This window comes from Pithys albifrons, chromosome 26 (genome assembly GCF_047495875.1).
Source record: "Pithys albifrons albifrons isolate INPA30051 chromosome 26, PitAlb_v1, whole genome shotgun sequence".
NCBI classification, from domain to species: Eukaryota; Metazoa; Chordata; class Aves; order Passeriformes; family Thamnophilidae; genus Pithys; species Pithys albifrons.
The window spans coordinates 2237915-2262520 of record NC_092483.1 but is presented as its reverse complement, the minus strand read 5'-3'; the positions used below and the strand labels follow the sequence as shown (position 1 = coordinate 2262520).

General features: G+C 46.2%; 1 protein-coding gene across 2 annotated transcripts in view; it reads right to left on the bottom strand.

Annotated features, from left to right (window-relative positions):
• Positions 1-6765: 6765 nt before the first annotated feature.
• LOC139683034 (mothers against decapentaplegic homolog 7-like) overlaps positions 6766-24606 on the bottom strand; it is a 78078-nt gene continuing 60237 nt past the window's right edge. For both annotated transcript variants that reach the window (XM_071577739.1, XM_071577740.1), the window contains one exon: positions 6766-9601. In XM_071577739.1, the coding sequence (XP_071433840.1) occupies positions 9063-9601 (539 nt within the window). In that variant the 3' untranslated portion in view covers positions 6766-9062. The remainder of the gene's footprint in view (positions 9602-24606) is intronic.

Genomic DNA, 24606 nt, shown 5'->3' with positions numbered 1-24606 from the left:
TTTCTGCCAATCTCTCCCTGTCAAGCTCACTTCAGCTTCTAGCACAGTCAACTCTTGAGATCCCCCTGTCACCCCAGAAATAGAAATAGTTTCTGAGCCCACATGTCCTGATGGCATTAATGTGCATTGAGCGCCAGTATCAACCAAAGCCTTATACTTTTGTGGGTCTGATGTACCAGGCCATCGAATCCACACAGTCCAATAGACACGGTTGTCCCGTGCCTCTACCTGGCTAGAGGCAGGGCCCCTCTAACACTGATCCTGGTCATAGCGGTCAGAACCTTTTCTCGATGAGTACACCTGGGAGGTGCCCTCCTGTGGGTCAGATTCTTGCCCGTGGGAAACTGGGACTGCACTTACTCTCACTGACCTTCTTCCATTCTCCTTCAGTTCTTGTACTCGGGCTGCAAGGGCACGGGTGGGTTTCCCATCCCACCGTCCCATGTCTTCTCCATGTTTGGCCAGGAAGTACCACATCTCAGTTCGTGAGGTCTGTCCACTTCCTCTGGCTGGGGGGCGTCTGGCTCTGACTTCAGAGGTTCTCATTCGCACTGGTGCCACTTGGAGACTTTCCCTAATTTCCTCTCTGATCGCTTTTACCTCTGCAGGCAGCGTCTTGAGACTCTCAACCAATGTCTCTACAGCAGAAATACGGGCCTGCATTGGGCTGTGGGTCATGCTCTCATATATCCGGAGCTTATTTGCTACTGCGCCCACTGTTTCATGGTTCTCTTCCCTATACATGGATGCCAGGAAATCGGTGTATTCAGCTGGCCCCGAGCGTGAAAGGTCCCACCACATATGTGGTGTGCATCTGACCTTGTCAGGGTCATTATTGGCTTGCCCACCTCTTCCAAAAAGCACGTCCATCATTGCCATCTCCCTCAGACGTAAAATTCCTTCTTCCATCGTCTTCCAAGTCTTCCTAATATGATGTTCCTGCAGGATTTCTCTATAAACAAACTTCTCTCTTACACTCGTTAGAAGTCGTGCCCAGAGTGAAAGGGGCTTTGATTCCCTCACGAACACCTGTTCAATAGCCACGTCCTGGGCCAGAGCCCCCAAAAACCTGGCTTCAGCACCATCCAGTTGTAAGGTTTCACCCATAAGGTCCCAAACTCGGATCAACCAAGTCAGGATGGGCTCACCCAGGTGTCGAGCAATGTCTTTCCGCAAACTACGGAGATTATCAAATGACAATGACTCAGTGATGATCTCAGGCTCTGGGTCTGCTTGCTGTGGAGGTGCAGCAGCCCCCTCATCGTCTGCTGGATGGTCTAATTTGGTCTTATATTTCCTTTTCTGAATAGGGGCAACTTCCATAGGCTTGGCCTGTCCTCCTGGTTTAGCCTCATCCTTTTCTCCCTTCACTGTGGCATCAGGGGTTTTATTCTCTCGCTTTTCCCCCTTCACTGGGCTGGGTTTCTGAATGCATTCTGGAAAAACCCTGGCCCTACCTTCAAACATTCTGTAAGCTGCAGGGATACAACCCTGCAGAAAAACCATAAAGAGCAAGATATCTCTGGCATCCAGGGAGAATTTAAACATCTCAAAAGCTGTTGTAGCAGACTTGAATGGGGAATGGACAAAGGGTTGGGAGAAGAGATTCCCCTTTGTTCCTTCCCAAGGGTCCGTACTATTATCACTGAATCCCCAGAGGTAGCAGCTTAGGTTGCGGCAGGAAAACAGCCTGGAGAGCACCACCCACATGACATCCAAAGGCATCGAATTCATGGCACCATAAATCCAGAGTAAGAACTCAATAATAATTGCGGCTATTTGAGTTTTGCTCATTGATTTGTTGATAAGACTTAAACCTGCCGCTCCTTTTGGCATGAATTTGTACCAACAAAAAGCCAATATATTATACAGGATGGTCCTGATGAACCCTAAGCTCAAGACCCACATGGTGCCACAAAATAGCAGTTATCCTTCTTTGTTTACAAGCCCCACACGTTGGGCGCCAAGAAATGTCTCAGTTTGAGGGGAAAAACCAAAATGTTTTACCCACAAGCAGGGGAGGGGCCTCCTCCTCAATAATCACACCACTCTTTATCAAATTTAAGAAAAGGAATTTTAATACAAGAAGGATAACTGCTATATATATATATATATATATATATGTAAACAGACTAGTGCAACCCACTTCCCCAACACCATAAGAGGAAAAAAAAACAACAACAACAAAACCCAGCAGGTTTTCCTCCGGGAGAAAAGGTTATACTTAAGTGTCCTTGTCACAGCCCGCTGGCTGCAGAGTGAGTTTCAGTCCCTCTCCAGCGAAACAGACGAGCAGTGGGCTTTCAGATGGACTCAGTCTCTTTCCCCTGTGTTCCCCGTCCAAGAAGCAGACAGGTACGAGCAACCAGCAGCAAATCCAAGGCAGGTAGCAGCACGGCAGGAAAAAGTAATCCGAAGTAGGCAGCGGCAAGACAGCCAGGGAAAACCCCAGCAGTAACCAGCAGGGCAGCCTGCCTCCTTGGAGCCCCCACTCCCCCCTTCCGCCGAGCCAAGACTGAGGAGAATATCCAAAAAAAAAACCAAAAGAGACAAACCTGCCCCCACCCCAGCGATCACAGTTAACTGCTTCTTTTGTCAACCGCTGGCCTGGGCAGTTAAGTGGCAGGGGAGAGAATTTACATAATAATCCCAAACTACAACAATCCTTGAAAAAAGAGCAGTTTGGAGTGCACCCTTAAGGAAGAGTGTTATGGGTTTGGCCAGATGGGCCTAAATTTAGGTTTTAAAGTTCAGCTAGGCTTGGGATTGTCAGCTGATTTGAGCTTGGCTGAGCTAGCTAACAGCTGACTTCTTCTAGCCAATAATATTGTATTCCATACCATACTACATCATCTCAAAGGGTGTAAAATCCAGTGTCTGGGAGTGGCTTGGTCAGTTCCATTATAGCTGGAGTGCAGAGAAGACTGTTGCAGTTGTTCTCTTCTGTTAGGCCCTGCCCCTGCTGCTGCTGCTTGCATTTCATTTGCATTCAAGGAAGTAGAAACATTTTTGTTGTTAGTCTTTCTGTTTCTTGCAAGGTGTCTTTTAGAGTGCTTATTAATCTAGAGTAATGGGCTTTGTATTAACTGGGGAGTGGGAAGTTATTTCTTGTTATACATAACTTGTGTGTGTGTTATATAGTAGTTTTCTCTTAATTTTCTCTTTTCTGTATAAATACATGTAGTTAGTTTCAGCATAAACCTGGTTTGAGGTTTTTTTTCCTCTCCCTCTTCTCTTTCCCTTAGCTGGTTGGGGGGAGGAGGAACCCTTTCTCGCTGTCTTGGACACTTGGCGTTTTGCCAGCTCAACCCTAGACAGATAAATGGTGCATTGGCTGGGAAATGAAGGCCTCTCCCCTGGGGGTGGGGCCTTAAATGGTGTGTACACATTGCATATGTGGTTGCAAATGTCAGGAAAATATAATTTCTTTTAAATTCAGTTCAGTTTCTTTTGAGTTCTTCTCTTTTCAGTTTTTTTTTTTCAGTTTCTTTTTCCCCTTCGCTGGGAAGACTCTGGGGGGAGGGAGAGGGCAGTCCAGGGTTGGTAAAAAACTAGGCCAAACCTGAGACAAAGAGGTAGCCACCTGAAGAATGTAAGCAGATCTTGTAGCCAATAAACTGTTTCTACCTATGCTTAGCTGAACTGACTAGCCAATTGTGTGATGACACACTGTTAACAAATAGTAGATAAAAATGGAGCTATATCTAAAAATAAAGTTTTCTGTTCTTGCTGCTGTGTGAGTCTGTCTCAACCTCTTCTGATCGCAATAACTCACCTTACCCCCACAGCTACCATTGGAACCTTGTGGAAGACCAGCTCTCACATGACCAGATGGCAGGGCTGAAACTGCATGTCGAGCATATGCCTTTGTTTTTATCTGCTCTGGTCCCTATGGCCAAGCCCCTGATGCAGGAAGGGTTTTTGATTTTTGATTTTCACATTTTATAGATTTTAGGAATACAGTAGCTGTAGCAAAGGCAGATTTAGTGTATTAATATTTCTAACAGCTTAAGTTCAATGTCTGTCTATTGTTCCCCCTGTCCCATATCAATAGCTCAAATTCTTTTAACTGTTTAGTCTCTTTTCAAGGCAGAAGGTTGAAGAATATCAAAAGGAGACATAAACACAGGACAGAGTGACCCAGAAGTCAGAACACTGGAAGAACTCCAGAAGTCCGGGGAAGAGGAAAATGATGAAGGTGTCCCACCGACCCCTAACTCAAATCCTGAGGGGGTGGGACTGGGGCGGGACAAATTTGAACTGGAAGATGTGTAAAATAATGATTGGATAGACTATATTATAAAAGCCATAGAAATTAGACTTTGCACATGCGTGCATCGATGTATTCCTGGGCGAGCACAGCTCGTTAAAGTCACTGCCTGCTTATCTAATCTACAAAATTGGCTTGAATTTTTTTTCACAGACCTTTCAGGCAACAGTTTCGCAGCCAAAAGGTGGAAATCAAATCCAGGACCTGAATTCACATCACATATTGGTCCGAACCACGGAGGTGAGATAAGGGGGCAGTTGCTTTGGGTTTCCATAGCAGTTGGCTACGGAAAGGGGTTTTTTTGCCCCGATAGGAATACGGAGGGCTGAGAGGGAAAACTGACTTTGGGCCTAGTCAGTTTCTCGTCCTGAGGGCGAGGGGATTGCACCTGGGGAGGGACGGATTAGTCCCTTGGAGCCTCGGGAAGGGCAAAGCAGGCAGCATTATCCCAGGTTTGTGCTGGCTGGAAGCCAGCCAACCACGAGGGTGACGCCCTTCGCTTCCCCAGGGTTAAAGCTGTCTGGCTTAGCCTGAGGCACTGGTGGTGCTACTACAAAGAATTTGCCGGTGCACCCCAAGTTTTGTTTTGCCTGTTATAGTCACTATGGGCTGCATTCAGAGTTCAGAGGAAGAAATTCCTAAAGGTTCCCCTTTGGCTTTAGTTTTACATCACTGGAACCATCTTACGGACTCTGAAACATCTTTAAAAAAACACGAACTTTGTAGGCTCTGTCTTACCATGTGGCCATTACATTCTATGTGTGGGAAAAGGGCGTGGCTGAGATTTGGATCTTTTGAGATAGATGATGTGTTGCAGCTTATTTCAGTTCTACATAGAGAGGAAAGATGGAATGAAGTGGCGTATGCCGAGTTGGTTTTGGCTTTTTTATCCCGTCCAGAATGGATGGGAGAGTATGGGAAGGATAAGTCCCCAGTCGGGGAGGGAGAGCATTCTGTGTTGGCTCAGGGAAAAGCAAAGAGAAAGCAGCATGAAAAATCTGAGAAACAAGAATCTATTAGCCAAACTTGCGTTAAAACCCCTGGGGATGAGGATTGGGATCTCCTGATGGCTCCAAATTTAAGGGGTGGAGCAGTTGGAGTTCCTGGCGCCGGGATGGGTGCTGGAGTTGGTCCTGGGAGGGGGGCGGGAACAGCTGCAGCAGCAGCACCCAGCTCCGAGGCAGAAGCAGGCACGGCGGGAGCCATTGAATGGCAAGTCACAACATTGAGTCAACCTGGTCCAGATGCTCACAAAGCCTGAACTACTGCTATGGCCATTCACCACATGAAGGATAGCAGAGGCTGAAGTCATATTCCTGGGGTCCAGGCGCTTTGGCAGGGAGGGAGCTTACAAGCCCATCTGGACCTTCTACTTCTCAAAATCCATCAGGCTCCAGGACTGGTGGTTTCCACTCAAGATCCCTCTCCACAATAGCTGTAGGGACCTTCTCCCTGAGAGGCCATGTACAAGCAGGATGTGGAGCAGTGAATGCCTGAAGGCAGAATGAGGGGGCCAAAAGGAAAAAATGAAGTTTATTTCCAGTGGCATGGGAGATGAAGGGGGCAGGAAATAGTTGAGGAAAACCTAGAGCACTGGCTTTCCCCTTTTCAAATTTTCCTCGCCTAGTGGCATGAACCACCCATGTCCAAGCACAGAGTAAAAGCTTGGCCTCGCCCAGTACTTCAGGGCCTAGGACAGTGTTGAATGAGAGGTGAGTCCATAGCATGGGGGTTCTTTCAAGTCGAAATTATGAGAAACAGGAGTAATAACAGAAACAACTCCAACAGATTTTGGGTAGCCAGCCCCTCCAGACTTGGGCTGATGGAGTGTAACCAAGCCAGAGATCCCCAAACCCCATGCATCGCACCAGCCCAGCAGAGCCCAAAGTTCAGGATGACCCTATCTGGATACTACCCACACCAGAGCAGTTCCACATGGGGTTGGGGTGGGTGCCCCCACCACCAACCCCTCATGGTACCCACTTAGAGCAGCATCTCTGCTACCTGCCTTATCTCTGCCACTAAAAATGCCATTTGGCACATCCTGGGATAGAGTGTACATTTTTATTTTTTAATGGAACATAAACTCCTTTAGAAAAAACATTCATCTGGATGATAACATCCATCATAAAATCACCAATCTCATGTTATTTTTTAAATTTGGCATGTTATTTGCATTTATATTAAAGCAAAGTGTATCTTTCTTATTTTTACATTTATAGACATTGCACAATACATAAATAATGATGCTTATAAAATGTCTTTATATTTACAAGTAATATTATATTCATATATAACATAAAACACATTTTTTCTTTAATAACTTTTAGGGTTTTTTTAAGAAGTCCTTTTTTTTTGTATTTCAAAGTACTAAATGCTAAAGTTCCAATGAGAATGCTCTCTTGTATGCAGCGTTGGGGAGAAGGGAAAACGATTCTCGCCTGCCTCCAGAGCTGAGGGAGCACTGAGAAAGAGACGTTTGCAGTCCAGAGGACGAGAGGCAAAAGACGGTTTATTGTGAAACACACAAGGCTTTTATGAGGTCCCGGGGGGACGGTGCTAGAACTGGGACTGGATTGGGTAAAAACTCCGGATGGGGAAGTGGCTTAGGTGCTCGACTAGCGAATAGGAAAATGGAGGGACTAACACCCAATAGAAATACAGGGTTTGGGGACAGACGGGGGCGATAGCCAATAGGATTAGGACAGGGGCGGAATCCGGCAACAGCCATAGCCATGCTGCCCCAGGTGGCACCAGCTCCACAAGATAGAGGCATTCTGGCACGGAGCCGCCCCTGCTCAGACCGGCGGGGGCTGCCCCGCTTTGTCCTGGAGCTGCGGGGGCGGCTCCGTGCAAGTTGTGGTTGCTGCTGATGCTCTGGCAGTGCAGGGGTGGGCCGGGGGTTGCTCACGCATGTTCGCACAGCTCCTGCTGCGGCGGGGCGGGGCGGGGCGGGGCGGCAGTCCCAGTCCCGTGCTCCTCCAAGCAGGGGCTCGTCTGGCCCAGGAAGAAACAATGCTGTGCTTAACGAGCTCCTGGTGATGACTCACTTCCAGAACAAAAAGCCTCCGGGGAACACGGGGGAAGAGAGGGTGGGGGCTGGCAACCCAGCAGGAAAGTGATAACGAGCAGGGAGAGGGATACAGAAATTTTGTAACTAAAAACCCGGTACAGGTAAAACGCATAATTTTAAAACTTCAACAACATGTCTTTCATGTATGCAGCTTGTCAGGTTCAGGGTGCTTTCCCAGAGCTGTTCTCTTCGAGGGTCCGTTTTAGCATTTTCCTACACTCTTGTTCATTTAAACCTTTATATTTAAAAAAAAGCTTATGTTAAAGTCTAAACATGCTCACTGAGCTAAGAACAGTGCTAAGTATGAATTCAGGAAGAAATGAAAGCAAAACTACATTTCCAGATTGGATGGTACCAGGTGATGCCAAAGGGGTTTTGTTCTGATTTTCACATTTTGTAGATTTTAGGAACACAGTAGTTGTAGATTTTTAGAGGGTTAATATTTCTAACAGTTTAAGTTTAATGCCTTTCTATCACTATCCCTGTCCCAGAACAGGGAGCTCAAATTCCTTTAGTTAATTAATCTTGTTTAGACTCCTTTCCAAGGTAAAGAGCTGAAGGATATCAGAAGGCCTACAGAATGAAACATAAACATAGGTCAGAGTAACCCAAAAGCCAAAACTGGATGAGCTCCAAGAGATCTTTGTGTGCCTGAGGAAGAAGAGCTGATGAAGACAGAGGGGGTTAGACCAGGGGTGGGACTGGGCTGGACTGGGAAATGTGTAAAGCAATGATTGGAAGGATCTTATTGTAAAAGCCATGGAAACAAGAACTGAGACACATGCATGTCATCCTGTATTCCTGTGGGCTGTAGGCCCTGTGTTATTAAAGGACCTTTACTTTTTATCTTACCCTACACTAATGTGGCTCGAAGTCCTGTTTTTGGGGGGAAGGGTCATTCACGGCATCACAGGATAACCTGATCTAAGCAGGTTACAACAGACCAACTATTGTGAACAGTTTTTCTTTTGTTTTCCCATTTGGTTTTAATTTGTTTTGTTAGTTCTGCTTTGTTTTGTTTTGTTTTAGGCTTAGGCTTCTGTCACTTTTCATCTCAGCTCAAATTATAAATCATGGTCCATTCACAAGTTTTCTTTGCTGTTGTTTTCTCCCCTTGCATCAATCCATGACCATAAAAAATAAAAAAAGAGGTGGAAGGATGAACACAGTGACAAGACATCAACTCAGCAAAAAGACAAACAAAATAAAAATTTAAAAGGGTGGGTAAAAACCTGATTGGGAAGATTTTGTAACATCCTTCAGCAGCAACATGTGGATATCACCACTGTGGAAGGGGTCTTGGTGTCACCATCACTGGGGATGGAAAGGTGCTCCATAAAAAATACAGGTATCTTTTTGTTTTACCCAAGAGAAGGAGCTGTAACATAGCAAGTGGCTTCTGAATCCATCGATCACACAGGATAATCCTTTCAGAGGCATGAAATAATTATCATATGTGATCCACACATCCATCCACCCCCTCCCACACCCTTTTCTTGCCCTTCTAAGTTATTGGTCATTTACACTTTTAAAAAATAGATATATTTATCAAAATACCCAAAGCACAAAAAAAATCGTTCCATAACCTATTTCTCAAAACAAAGAGAGACACACAAACTAAACAAAACAAAACAAAAAAGTTTGCATGAAAAGCAAGCACTCAGAAGGAAATAATAGCAGCAAAGTAGCGTAAATGCCATGAGTCCACACTGTCTCGAGTCATCGGTTATTAAAAATAACCTCCAACCAGCATGGGCAACTGTTGATGAACTGTCTAGTGTAGCACTGGCCCCAGCCTTTCACAAAGCTGATCTGAATAGTAAATCCAGTCCATGGTTGCTGCATGAACTCATGGTCGTTGGGTCTCTGCAAGCTGTATGCCTTCTTATAGTCAAAAGCCTTGATGGAAAAACCTGGAAACACTTTGTGAACCAGCAACATCCTGGAGCTGGGGTTGTCCAGTGTGGCTGACTTGATGAAGATGGGGTAACTGCTGCGGTTGTACACCCACACACCGTCCACTTCCTTGGTGAGCTGGATGCCATAGCCGATCTTGCTGCGGACCTTCTGTACCAGTTGGCTTTTGTTGTCTGAGTTGAGCTGTCTGAGGCAGAAACCATTCCCCTGAGGTAGATCATAGAAGATATCCAGGGAGGACTCTTGGACAGAATACAGTCGACCCACACGTGTCTTCTCTTCCCAATATGCCACCACGCACCAGTGTGACCAATCCCCTGGCTCCTGAAGAACTTGGGAATCTACAGAACATGAGAAAAAAAGGAAGAAAATGAGAAATTTAGCACCAGAACAGTTAATACAACCCAAAAGTGATGCAATGCTGGCAGATCATTGCCTGCCCATGTCTTCATGATGCTCTCCATACATGCACCAATGCCCATGGCACATCCACCATTTCCAAAGGCAATGTTATTAGGACCATTTAAATGACCCAGATTTGTGGGATTCCTGTGCTGTTTCAACACCTAATTCTAGTTAGAGTTATGGGTCCTAAATCACCAGGTCCACCTTCAAAAGTGGCTTGAGACCCACCAGCAGCACCCATGGTGTGGTCACCCTTACCCAAACCATCACTAGGACCACCTTCAGTGGCAATAGGAGAGATGAGATGCTCCAGCCAGCTGCATCTACCAAGACTAAACAACCTAAATGTCCTTATTTTCACCCACCAGACAATGGATCTATTTCCATAAATCACTATCTACTGTACACAGACGCTGAGAAAAAATGAAGTGCTGCTAAGTAAACCACATTGAAAGTCATCCTGTGGGACCAGAGGAGGCAAGGACTTGCCAACTCTAGTTCATGGGATTTTTCCCTGCCCTTAGGCAGAGCCTGGGTGATAGAGAGGATGGAGATTTCAGATGATGCCCCAAACTCTGGGAAGCATCGAGTGATGGTGGGGACCAAAAATCTTTCACTTGTTAACAAAAATGGCCTAAAACCCCCCAGAAATTCATTCCTGCACCCCCTTTTTAACTTCCTACAGGTACCTATCTCATGTAAGCAGCAGGTACACAACATAGGAGGAAAAAGCAAAGGGGAGGAGCTAAGAAATGTGAAAGGCTCCTTTTCCTGAGGGAGGATCCCTAGCAGCCTGATACTGCTCAGTGGGTAATTCCTTACAGCCACAGTAGCCATGTTAAAACCTGGGAACTATTCATCTCTATAACTGTAATTTTAAAAATAATAATAAAAAAAAAAACCAAACTAGGAATGCGAGTTAGTGAGCACTACTGAAATAATGCCCTGCACCATGGGAACAGATTTGGGAGCAGGGAAAGTGGGTGACCCAGCATCTCAAAGCTCTTTCTGCAAATCTCCAAACCCCAGCCCATCAGCATGAGCAATGGCAACAACACGTTGGCTGCCATGTTTTCTTTATTTTTTTCTATTAATAAGCCCATTTCTCCAGCACAGGCATTTTTCTCTTGTCTCTGAGTTGTGATTCAAGCCCTGCCCTGTGCTTATAAGAGAAAAAAAACCAGAACAGCCACATAATTTTAATTTCCTAATTTCTATGCCAGTGAGGAAAATATTTCTTCAGTTGCTGGAGGCAGCTACTAAAAATGAGCCTGGTTGTGTACACCCCAAAATAGGAACCCTCACTCCTGGATGAAACTGGGGATGGGGCTTTCAGTGGTGAGGAGGTGGTCACCGAGACAGCATTTATCAAGGTGCATGCCAGTTTGTCCTTCCACTGCCCCTTTTCAGTGCTTCCCAAGACTTTCTTGCCAATAACTTTGTATCCTGCTGAAACCTGGCACCACACAAGGGACTGAAGGGAGATGGAGGTGGGTGGTTTTGGTTACCTCTCCCCTAACCCAAATGAGGTGCCCTCCAACCAAGGGTTCACCCAGTGGGGTAAGAAACAACCCCATGATAGTGTTTCCATCACCTGCCTGGGAAATAGCAGACTAGGGGGAAAGGCCCAGGAGACAGAGGAATTTGGAGGGATGTTCTTCAATCCATAGCGGGGATGCTCCTGCATCCATCCCTATCTCAACCACCCATCGCCCCTCTCCTGATAACTGCCTACCAGTGATAGAGCTTCTTGGGGTTTGTTTTACAGCAGTTGAGGGAATTTTTGAGCAACAGACATTGAACATGCTGAAATTCCTATGGATTTTTATTTACGTGGTGTCTTGGATTGAGCTGGCAAAATGCCAACTGCCCAATACAGAGTGTCAGAGCCTCCCTTCCCCTGCCGAGAAAAGGGAGGAAAAAACCCCCTGGAAACGCCAAGATTTAAACTTAAACTAATTATATATATTTACACAGAAAAGAGAAAATTAAAAGAAAAATATACAATATAACACACACACAAGTTAGAAATAACAAAAATAACTCCCCACTTCCCATCAAACACAAATCCCATCATTCTAGCTACGAATCACTTCAGAGAACTCAATTCCCAGAAGGACAGACCCAAGCAGAGATAAAGACTAAGAACAAACATTTTACTTCCCTAAGATAACATGGTGGTAAGCCGGTGCTGGGCCTGGTCCTCCTGGGACAGCACAGTATGTCTTCCTCAGACGAGAAGCCATGAAGGAACTGAGCAAACTCCTCTATGTAACATCAGGGCCTACTAAAATTAAGGCCTGCATCTAGGCCTAACTAAAACTACCACACGTGGACATAAAAACATCCCTTTCAGGGGGTGGCAGGGAAAAAAAAAGCCTTTTTCACCTGATATTTGTACTTGCATTGGTGAAGACCACTTAACAAGTAGCTCATCGCCGCTTCCAAAGAGTTATTTAATTGCCAGAGCATTGAAAAAGCAAACAAAAAATCAAACCACAGAAAACCAACTGCCTTGGCGATGAATGAACAGATCTTTATGGAGGGCTGGAAGTTCATGAATGAATCCCACTAGGTTTTTCAATGATATGGGGTGACCAGACCTCAAGGACAAGTCTTAGGTATTCCAGGATTTTTTTTTTAAGGAGATGATACCAGCACACAGTATAAATATGCCAGAACCTCTTCCATTTGTGGACTTTGGCTGTTGACTGGATGTCTAATCAAAAAGCCATGAGAATATGTGTTCAGCTTGGATATGCAGGCTCAGGCCTCCGTGCCAGTTGCTGCCAAAGCTGCTTTTCATGGTTGGGCCCAGCAGAACCTCCCCACTCCCATACACCTCCCTAATTCTGGTATCCACTGGGAAAAGGGGTGGGAAAAGCCGGTGGCATCACTTGGGCAGCAGAGGCAGGAGAGGAGGAAAAACATGATGCAGAGATGCTTCCTACAGTGATGGACTTTTTTTTCCCCCAAAAGGTTTTTTTTGGTGGTGATGGCTTAGGACTGTCCAGGTCTTTCTGCAAAGCCCTCCTACCCTCCAGCAGATTGACACTCCCCCCCTCAACTTGGTGTCATCTGCAAATTTGTTAATGGTGGACTCAATCCCCTCATCCAGATCATCAATAAAGATATTAAACAGGACTGGGCCCAACACTGATCCCTGGGGGACACCACTAGTGACCGGCTGCCAACTGGATGCAGCACTGTTCACCAGCACCCTTGGGCCCAGCCATCCAGCCAATTCTTAACCCAGCAAAGAGTGCACCTGTCCAAACCATGGGCTGCAGCTTCTCCAGAAGTATGCCATGGGAGATAGTGTCAAAGGCTTTGCTGAAGTCCAGGTAGACTACATCCATAGCCTTTCCCTTATCCACTAGGCAGGTTACCTGGTCATAAAAGGAGATCAAGTTGGTCAGGCAGGACCTGCCCTTCCTAAACCCGTGCTGGCTGGGTCTGATCCCCCGGCCATCCTGTCAGTGCTGTGTGATTGCACTCAAGATGATTTGCTTTATAACCTTGCCGGGCACTGAGGTCAGGCTGACCAACCTGTAGTTTCCTGGATCCTCCTTCTGGCCCTTCTTGTGGATGTATGTCACATTTGCCAACCTCCAGTCATCTGGGACCTCCCTGGTTAGCCAGGACTGTTGATAAATGATGGAGAGCAGCTTAGCAAGCTCTTCTGCCAGCTCCCTCATCACCCTTGGATGAATCCCATCTGGTTCCATAGACTTGTGAGTGTCTAAGTGGCTCAGCAAGTCACTAACTGCCTCCTCCTGGATTACAGGGAGTCTATTCTGCTCCCCATCCCTGTCTACCAGCTCAGGAGGCCAGTTGTCCTGAGGACAACCTGTCTTATTGTTGAAGAGTAAGGCAAAGCCTTTTCCTCACCTTTGGTGACTATATTCCCCCATGCGTTCAATAAGGAATGGAGATTTTCCTTGGCCCTCCTTTTGCTATTGTATTTATAAAAACATTTTTTGTTATCCTTAACAGAAGTGGCCAGATTCAGTTCTAATTGAGCTTTTGCATCTCTAATTTTCCTTCTACATGACTTAATGACATCCTTAAACACTTTCTGAGTTGCCTGCCCTTTTTCCAAAGGTGATACACCCTGTTTTTTTAACCTGAGTTTCTGTGAAAGCTCCCTCAGGGCTCCAGCAGGCTTCCCTGAGCAGATTGTGCAAGCTTATTTTGAGGAGGAAAAAAAAAGAAACTGAAAATAAAGCCAGTCTGCCCTCAGGAATTCAGAGAATTTGATCACTCATAGTTGGGTCTACAGAGAACAGTCATCTGCAGCAAAGCACAGTTCTGCATGGAGGGGAGAAATCAAGGCAATAACGTAGAATCACAGAATCACAGAATCAACTAGGTTGGAAAAGAACTCTGAGATCATCAAGTCCAACCTTTGACCTAACACCACCCTGCCTACTAGACCATGGCACCGAGTGCCACATTCAGTCTCTTCTTAAATACCTCCAGTGAAGGTGAATCCACCACCTCCCTGGGCAGCCCATTCCAATGTCCAATCAATCTTTCTGTAAAGAACTTCTTCCTAATGTCTAACCCAAACCTCCCATAGCACAGCTTAAGACTGTGCCCTTTTGTTCTACTGCTGGTTGCCTGGGAGAAGAGACTGACCCCCACCTCGCTACAACTTCCTTTCAGGTACTTGTAGAGAGTGATAAGGTGTCCCCTGAGCCTCCTTTTCTCCAGGATGAACAACCACAGCTCCCTTGGTGATTCCTCATAGGACTTGTTCTCCAGTCCCTTCACCAGCCTTGTTGCCCTTCTCTGGACCTGCTCCAGCACCTCAATATCCTTCCTAAACTGAGGGGCCCAGAAGTGGACACAGCACTCAAGGTGTGGCCTCACCAGTGCTGAGTACAGGGGCAGAATCACTTCCCTGGTCCTGCTGACCACACTATTCCTGATCCAGGCCAGTATGCCACCGGCCTTCTTGGCCACCTGGGCACACTGCTGGTTCATGTTCAGCTTCCTGTCAAGCAGAACCCCCACTCTGTCCCCAGCCTGTGCTGCTGCAGGGGGTTGTTGTGGGCAAAGTGAAGGACCCAGCACTTGGCCTTGATGAACCCCATCCTGTTGGATTCCACCCATCTATCCAGCCTGTTTGGGTCCCTCTGCAGAGCCCTCATACCCTCCAGCAGATTGACAGTGAACCCCCAACTATGTGTCATCTGCAAATTTGCTAATGGTGGACTTGATCCCCTAATCCAGATCATCAATAAAGATATTAAACAGGACTGGGCCCAACACTGATCCCTGGGGGACACCACTAGTGACTGGCCACTAACTGGATGCAGCTCCATTCACCGGTATTCTCTGGGCCCAGCCATCCGCCAGTTCTTAACCCAGCAGAGAGTGCCCCTGTCCAATCTGTGGACTGCAGCTTTTCCAGGAGTATGTTATGGGGATTGGTGTCAAAGGCTTTGCTGAAGTCCAGGTAGACACATCCACAGCCTTCCCCTCATCCACCAGGCAAGTCACCCAGTCATAAAAGGAGATCAGGTTGGTCAGGCAGGACCTGCCCCTCCTAAACCCATACTGGAGGGGTCTGATCCTCTGGCTGTCCTGTAGGTGCCTTGTGATGTCCCTAAAGTCTTCAGGGTAACATTGTTTGGAAATTTGGTGCAGATGGTTCATCGCTGGTGATACCCCAGCACAACCACCTTATTCAATATCCCATTCCCACTGGAAAACTCTTTTTATTCCTATGTTTTTCATACCCTCTTGAATTTTCCTAAGGGGCTGACCTTATTTGTCCAGTGCATCTTTTGTCCTCCACAAAAGCATCATACCAGTTACTTCCCAACACACCAATCAGCATTAGAGGCTGCGAGGCTTCCCACCACCTGCCTCAACCCTCACAAACATCAAGTCCTGTCCAAAATCACTCAATAAAAGGCCACAGCCAGCATTTCTCTAGCATCGAGTGTGCACACACTGCCTGTGGGCTTGGAGCATGGTCCTGCTCTGGGCAGAGATGCTGCAGAAAATGCTACATCCATACAGAAATCCTGGAGGATGGGGCACCAAAGCAAAAACCACAAAAAAATTAAAAGCTGCTGAAACCAAGTCCAGATGAAGGTGGATATGGGAGATTCACACCATGGAAAAACCCAAATTTATCACTAACGGCTCCATGCTTGGTTGTCCTAAGCTGTGGCAGGAGGACTCACATCTCCCACCACTAGGAAGTGGCAGAAAATTTCTGATGTGGCTTTTCTCCTTGACACATGAACACTTTAAGATGATGAAACCATGTGTGCTGGTTTAAAGGCGAACCAGCAGGGGAAATGAACTCACCACGCGAGAGATTATAAGTCAGAGCTAAAATTTAATAATAATATTACAATAACAACACTGACACAAAAGGGAAATTGCTTTCAACTCACAAAACCCCAGCAGTATAACCCAGTGTCCTGGGCCACAAACCCAAGGGGGTTTGTTTGCCCTTGTGCTGAGACCCCTGTGGTTCCCCCAAGTCCAGAGCAAAAGGAAATGAAAAACCTGTTGGTGCAGGCGAGGGCTGTGGTCTGGGCAAGAGCGGTGATCTCCTCCTGTCAAGGTCCTGCTGCTCCTCTGGATCCGACGAGAAGTTCATGAAGTCTTCTTACCCACCCCTTATGTACCCTCAGGGAGTACCCAGTCCCTCCCCCAGGGCGGGGACTCACACAATGGGTGATTAACTCTGGGAGCCAGGGGGTATTAAACTGTTGATGGCCCATTAGATGCTCTGCCCCCTCAGGCTGGGTGTGAAGGTGATAATGGCTCCCTGGGCAGCTGCTGCTAATGGCCCATTGACCTTGGGGAATGAATAGAGGGGGTAGAATACACAGCTTTGATCACCCCCACACAGGTTAGCTGGTCCCTCCTGCTGAACTAGGACACCATGTCATCTGTACTTTTTCTTTCCAAGCTCTGGCAGTTTTATTAGGAGTTCAGGAAGAAAAAATTCTTCATTTTTTATTCAGGAATAACCAAAACATTTAATCAAAATTGAACTTAAATAAATAAGTAAAAAAGCTAATGCAGCTCCTGTCCAGTTTTCGGATCTCAGCCCTGTTCTGGTGCCAAGTTCATAAACGTAGTGGGGAGGTAGGCTGGATATTTTTGGTTTTGCTTTATTTTGTTTTGACATAGCTAGAGGTTTTCCTGTAATCAACCAACCTCTAGAGAAAACATCAAGTTCAGCACACAGTGAGCTATCTTACCTGTTGGGACTACTCCCAGGTGATCCAGTCAAGAGCTATCTAAATCATCACTGATAACTGCCATAATAACAATTTTTTTGCTGAAAATGGGAATACAACTGTATTCCCAATGAGGTTTTTACATGTCTGCAATTGGATCTTTCCTCAGTGATATTAGGATTAGACTCAAATTAAATTATCCAATTACAGAAGTGTTTCAAAGTAAAACTTTATATATACACATACATATATTTATAGATTTCTTTTTTAAGAGCAACTTTGACCCACAGCATCTTCTCATGTTCTTCCTAAACTTCTCACTTCTCCTCTGTGATCCTTGGGGCTGGATTTCCCACCAAACATCAACCCTGATGTAACATTCACCATGATATCATCTACCTTGAACTACTAACAAAAGTCTCCTCATTTTCATAGAATCATAAAATGGGTTGGGTTGGAAGGGACCTTTAAAGGCCATCTAGTTCAACACCTCTGTCATGGGCAAGGATACCTTCCACTAGATCAGGGTGCTCAGGTTTTGTGGTACTGTATTGGGAATTAAGAGTGTTGACATTTTGGTCTGTGTTTTTGCTCATGCCACCTGTGAAAGATTTATTCTTTTCCTGCCAAGTTCCAGGAAACAAAAGCTAATAAAGTGAAGGCTTTGTCCTTGAAGACAGAGTTTCCATAAACTAAAGTTATTTGAGTCTCCCCTATTGGTTGACAGCCTTTGGAGGACAGCTGAAGGAGAGAGCGAGGAGGAGGAAAGAGGGCAGAGCCTGACACCTCTTACCTGGGAGGTTCTGGCCACACCTCCTTAGGTAGATGTCACCAGCAGGCTCAATAAAGGGGAGAGGACTTGTGCTCTGGGTGTGGTTTGTTTTCTCAAAAAGTATAGCGGGGACACCTGCTGTCAGCTGATGCCTAGAAGATGTAGTCCTTGCCTTTGAGGAAGTGTTCTGAGTTAGTAAGAACACCTATGTGAGGAATCCTCGGGTGAGCGAGGGATATTTACAAGTAGGGGTCCTGTTTTCCTCCTCTGACTCCCTTTTCTTTGGGTTCCCGCTATTTGGTCACCTCTGCTAATAAAGATACTGTGTTTCTGAACTCTTGATGGTGCTTAGTCTCACTTTTCCATCATCTTTAGAGCACACCCTGTTACAGGTACCCTCACCTCGGCCACTTACAGAGGTGACACTGCATGCACAACCAATAATCCAACATGAATAGGTAAAGGCAACAAATAAACTACTGTAGATGTTGTTACGACCTGCCTCAGAAAAAGGGGAGGGGGGTAACCCAGGTTCTTATAAATAATTCCCTTGGGGTGGATTAGAGTGAAACAGCACTAGATAATCGGTGTTTATTTTAACAATTTCGTATAATGTGACATGGAAATAACCTTTGTTGGGGGGGAGGAGTAAATGCATAGGGGAGAGAAAGACAGGAGAAGAGTACAGGATATGGTAAGGGAGAGTAAGAAAAAATAAAAGATGAGAATGAAAAACAACTTATATAATCACCGCCAACTGGATCCAGTGCTGCATCTTAGTAATCCCGAAGGCAATGGTCTTGATCTGCAGGCGGTGGGGGCGAAGAACAGAACCCAAACCCCCAAAGTTACCAGTCAGTATATATACCCTCAGAATGCTTTTTGCACCTTCCCCCGAGGAGGGGAGTTGTTTCCATGGAGTAGTGTCATCAGCCGGGCCATGAACCCCCAATACTTTTCCCGCCTTTCGCAGAGTTCATGTGGAGGGCAGGGTAGACTCGGCTCTTCTTGCCTCTTCAGGGTTTGACACCTTTAGCACTGGAGGGAGGGGTGGGCCCCAACTGCCCGTCAGAGGTATAATGCAAAAGTCAAAGGCCTGCAAAAGTCTCCTAGAATGCATAAATCATTAACCGTTTCAGTCTCCAATAGATGTCCACCAAGAAATCATAGCACCAAAATCAGATTGGTCTTATGAACCTCTCCTATAAAGACCAGGACCCAGATGGGAGCTCCTGGGGCAGCAAGGAGATCATAGAATCCTATGATTGAGTTGGAAGGGACTGTCTCCATTTATAAAGAACCCAAGATGTCTCTCAAGGAAAGTGAAGAATCTTCATGAACTTGGAAGGGGGCCTCCCTCTCCTCTAGCCACCACAACCTTTGAAATTAAGAGACAGAAAATGTAGAAAAGAGGATAACTGTTCTTTACTACAAATATATAGAATGAAAAAAAAACAGAAGAAGCAACAACACTGTGAGAAGGAGTAAGGCCTAATTTTCCAAAAAGACCCCTAAAACCTCAGTTTTGTGAAAATCTTGTAGGCAAAGTTACCCAACCCTTATCGCTAGAAAAAACATAGCATGCTCTGTTCTTTTTACCCGGACCTAGGCTGTTGAATAAGTTCGCTGTAACATGTACTAGAAGCTATAAATCAGGTAGAAGTAGACATATGAATAGGGCGAGAAGGTAACAAGCCAAGATTTTGTAGAGTTAAAGCCAAGATTGTACAAGTTTGACAGGTCATGTCATTGAACAAAGAAAAGACATAAGTCCAACAGTGATGAAGATGCTTCAAGACCACATGAGGGATGAAGTCAGGAGACCACTACCCAAATTTCAAGCCAAAAGAAAAGCTCTGCCCAAGATTTCGCCCAGTCATTAATATGGAAATTAGAAGGTGTAACTATGAGCTCAAAACTGTATAAATTGCTTATTTTACACAAACAAGTTAGGCAAGTTTTTGCCCAAGTATGAACTGGCTTGCCTCCAACGTTGTTAATAAATACCTTTGCTGCTAAAAGAATAAAAAAGTCTCTTAGCAGTTCTTTATTTAGAGGCGTTTTTCGTTCTCACTGTAACCGAAACTATCAAACACTGAAGTCCCACTTTGTGTTTTGATGCAGTTATAGCCACAAACAGCAGGGGGTGATCTTGGACCATGGGAAAAGCAAAGGCCGCAGTTACTCATTGGCGGTCAGCAGAGGGCATCCACAAGCTGCTCCTGTCGACTCAGCGGCTGCTGGCAACTTGGGTTCACCACACAGCACAAAGGGGCTGACCCTTGGCTCTGGGGCTGCCGGCAAATAGGGCTCCCCACATAACACAAAAAGGGTTTTCCCCCACCAAGCTCTGGGTTCCATGACCTCTGAGGTAACAGGCAACTGCATCAACGGGCAGGCAGGAAGAAAAAACAAGCCGCTAACAAGGAGGTGAATGGAGGCTTCCTCACCAAGATGCTGCTCGGGGGTCGCAGAGGAGACAACACAGGACATGTGTGGTTGGGGGCAAACCGGAACCTCCATGGAGCTGCCACAAGCCCCTAGCAAAGCAGCAGCCGGACATCAAAGCCAATGGGGACCAAAAGCAAGTGAGTTCAGCCCAGAAAAAAAAAAGAATACTGGGGCCCTTTCCACACCACTCCTCCAGCCTGGGAAAAAGCAAAGTGACCAGCAAAACCAAAAATCTTCCCCCACCAAATTCTTTCCCAAGCCACTGGGTTGGCATTTAAGGGCTATCAGCTACCCTTTTGTTTGGCTTGGTCGCAGGCTATCCCCTCAGGGCCTGGCTACAGTCAGAAAGGAAAGAGCCCCTCCCTTCCCCCCTCCAGGAGAAAATTAAAACAAGATTTTTTTCTTTTTTTTTGCACCCATTGTATCCGGGATTGAGATGTTAACATATTGGTCTGTCTTTTTTGCTCAGCCACCTGTGGAAAGTTTCTTTTCCTGCCAAGTTATAGGGAACAAGCGCTGATAAGGGGAACGTTTTGCCCTTGAAGACTGAGCTTGGTATAAACTAAAATTAATTGGGTCTCTTTTATTGGCTGACAGAGTTTAAAAGACATTTGAAAGAGAATGTGATGATGAGGGAGATGAAGGAAGCCCCCGACCCATTTAATAAAGACCCTCTGAGTGATAACACGCATGAGTGAGGGGAATTCCAATGCCCACACACCCGCAGAAGTAGTACCACTTACATAACAAGAAGGTGGGGCCAAGGTCCTCTGACTGGGCGGTCCTGGCCACACCTGCCCAGGCAGACTTCACTGGCAGACTGGCGGATGGTTCATGCTCTGGTTTGGCTGCTTGCTATACATAAATGGCAACATTGGCAGGGACACCCACTAATGCTGTAAGGCAGCCAACGCCTAGAGAATGCTGCCTCTGCCTTTGGGGAGTCTAAGCGTCCTGGGTCGGTGACACAACCCCTGGGTGAGTGGGGATATTTGCACATGTGTCTTCTGTAGGGCTTATTTTCTCCTTCTTCCTTTTCTCTTTCCCAAGTTCCTGTTTACTTAACCACCTCTGGTAATAAAGATACTGTATTGCTAAACCCTCAGTGGTGTTCAGTCTCACATCCAGCATCCTTTCAAACCCTCCCTGTTATGCCCATGTGTTGTAGTTTGGGATTATTATGTAAATTCTCTCCCTTGCCACTTAACTGCCCAGGCCAGCAGTTAACAAAAGAAGTAGTTAACTGTTGATCACTGGGGTGGGGGCAGGTTTCTCTCTTTTGGTTTCTTTTGGATATTCTTTGCAGTCTTGGCTTAGCGGAACGTGGGAGTGGGGGCTCCGAGGAGGCAGGCTGCCCTGCTGGTTACTGCTGGGGCTTTCCTGGCTGTCTCGCTGCCGCTGTGCCCAGACTGTTTTTCTGGCCACGCGGCTGCTGCTGCCTACCCCTGACTGCTTTTCTGGCCGCGTTGCTGCTGCTGCCTGCCCCTGACTGGTTCTGACCGCGTTGCTGCTGCTGCCTGCCTTGGATTTGCTTCTGGTTGCTCGTACTTTTCTGCTTCTTGGATGGGGAACACAGGGGGAAGAGACTGAGTCCATCTGAAAGCTCACTGCTCGTCTGTCTCGCTGGAAAGGGACTGAAACTCACTCTGCAGCCAGCCGGATTGTGATATTGACACTTAAGTATAACTTTTCCTCCCGGAGGAAAACCTGCTGGGTTTTTGTTGTTGTTTGTTTTTTTTTCTTTCTCTTGTGGTGTTGGGGAAGTGGGTTGTGCTAGTCTGTTTACATATATATATATATATATATATATATATATATATATCAGTTATCCTTCTTGTATTAAAATTCCTTTTCTTAAATTTGATAAAGAGTGGTGTGATTATCGTGGAGGAGGCCCCTCCCCTGCTTGTGGGTAAACATTTTGGTTTTTTACCCTCAAACCAAGACATTTATTGGCGCCCAACGTGGGGCGGATTGTAAACAAAGAAGGATAACTGCTATTTTGTGGCACCATGTGGGTCTTGAGTTTAGGGTTCATCACGACCATCCTGTATAATATATTGGCCTTTTGTTGGTACAAATTAATGCCAAAAGGAGTGGCACGTTTAAATCTTATCAACAAATCAATGAGTAAAACTCAAATAGCCGCAATTATTATTGAGTTCTTACTCTGGATTTATGGTGCCATGAATTCGATGCCTTTGGATGTCATGTGGGTGGTGTTCTCCAAGCTGTTTTCCTGCCGTAACCTAAGCTGCTACCTCTGGGGATTCAGTGATAATAGTACGGAACCTTGGGAAGGAACAAAGGGGAATTTTTTCTCCCAACCCTTTGTCCATTCCCCATTCAAGTCTGCTACAACAGCTTTTGAGATGTTTAAATTCTCCCTGGATGCCAGAGATATCTTGCTCTTTATGGTTTTTCTGCAAGGTTGTATCCCTGCGGCTTACAGAATGTTTGAAGGTAGGGCCAGGTTTTTTCGAGAATGCATTCAGAAGCCCAGCCCAGTGAAGGGGGAAAAGCAAGAGAATAAAACCCCTGATGCCACAGTGAATGGGGAAAAGCAAGAGAATAAAACCCCTGATGCCACAGTGAAGGGGGAAAAGGAAGAGAATAAAACCCCTGACGTTACAGTGAAGAGGGAGAAGGAAGAGGGTAAAACCCCTGTCATTACAGTGATGCAGGATGGGGCTAAAAAAGGGGAAGAGGGTAAAACCTCTGATGTTACAGTGACGCAGGACGAGGCTAAACCAGGAGGACAGGCCAAGCCTATGGAAGTTGCCCCTATCCAGAAAAGGAAATATAAGACCAAATCAGACCATCCAGCGGACGATGAGGGGGCTGCTGCACCTCCACAGCAAGCAGACCCAGAGCCTGAGATCATGACTGAGTCATTGTCATTTGATAATCTCCGTAGTTTGTGGAAAGACATTTCTCGACACCCGGGCGAGCCCATCCTGACTTGGTTGATCCAAGTTTGGGACCTTATGGGTGAAACCTTACAACTGGATGGTGCTGAAGCCAGGTTTCTGGGGGCTCTGGCCCAGGATGTGGCTATTGAACAGGTGTGCGTGAGGGAATCAAAACCCCTTTCACTCTGGACACGACTTCTAATGAGTGTAAGAGAGAAGTTTGTTTATAGAGAAATCCTGCAGGAACATCATATTAAGAAGACTTGGAAGACGATGGAAGAAGGAATTTTACGTCTCAGGGAGATGGCAATGATGGAAGTGCTTTTTGGAAGGGGTGGTGTTATGGGTTTAGGCAGGTGGGCCTAAACTTAGGTTTTAAAGTTCAGCTAGGCCTGGGATTGTCAGCTGATTTAAGCTGGACTGAGCTAGCTAACAGCTGACTTCTTCCAGCCAATAATATTGTATTCCATACCATACTACATCATCTCAAAGGGTGTAAAATCCAGTGTCTGGGAGTGGCTTAGTTAGTTCCATCATGGCTGCACTAAGAGGAGGACATCTAGCAGCTCCTCTACTATGCTGGGCCCTGCTCCTGTTGCCTGTGCTTGCATTTTGTTTGCATTCAGGGAAGTAGAAATATTTTGTTGTTATACTTTCTCTTTCTTGCTGAGTGTCTTTTGGAGTGCTTATGAATTTAGAGTAATGGGCTTTGTAATAATTGGGGAGTGGGAAGTTATGCCTTGTTATATATATATGTAACTTATGTAAGTGTGTGTTATATTGTAGTAGCCTCTTAATTTTCTCTTTTCTGTATAAATACATGTAGTTAGTTTCAGCATAAACCTGTTTTACAAGTTTTTTTTCTCTCTCTCCCTCTTCTTTTTTCCTTGGCTGCTTGGGGGGGGAGGAACCCTTTTCACCCTGTCCTGGATGGTTGGCGTTTTGCCAGCTCAACCCAGGACAGGTGGGCAAGCCAATAATGACCCTGACAAGGTCAGATGCACACCACATATGTGGTGGAACCTTTCACACTCGGGGCCAGCTGAATACACCGATTTCCTGGAATCCATGTATAGGGAAGAGAACCAGGAAACAGTGGGCGCAGTAGCAAATAAGCTCCGGATATATGAAGGCATGACCCACAGCCCAGTGCAGGCCCGTATTTCTGCTGTAGAGACATTGGTTGAGAGTCTCAAGACGCTGCCTGCAGAGGTAAAAGCGATCAGAGAGGAAATTAGGGAAAGTCTCCAAGTGGCACCAGTGCGAATGAGAACCTCTGAAGTCAGAGCCAGACGCCCCCCAACCAGAGGAAGTGGACAGACCTCACGAACTGAGATGTGGTACTTCCTGGCCAAACATGGAGAAGACATGGGACGGTGGGATGGGAAACCCACCCGTGCCCTTGCAGCCCGAGTACAAGAACTGAAGGAGAATGGAAAAAGGTCAGTGAGAGTAAGTGCAGTCCCAGTTTCCCACGGGCAAGAATCTGACCCACAGGAGGGCACCTCCCAGGTGTATTCATCGAGAAAAGGTTCTGACCGCTATGACCAGGATCAGTGTTAGAGGGGCCCTGCCTCTAGGCAGGTAGAGGC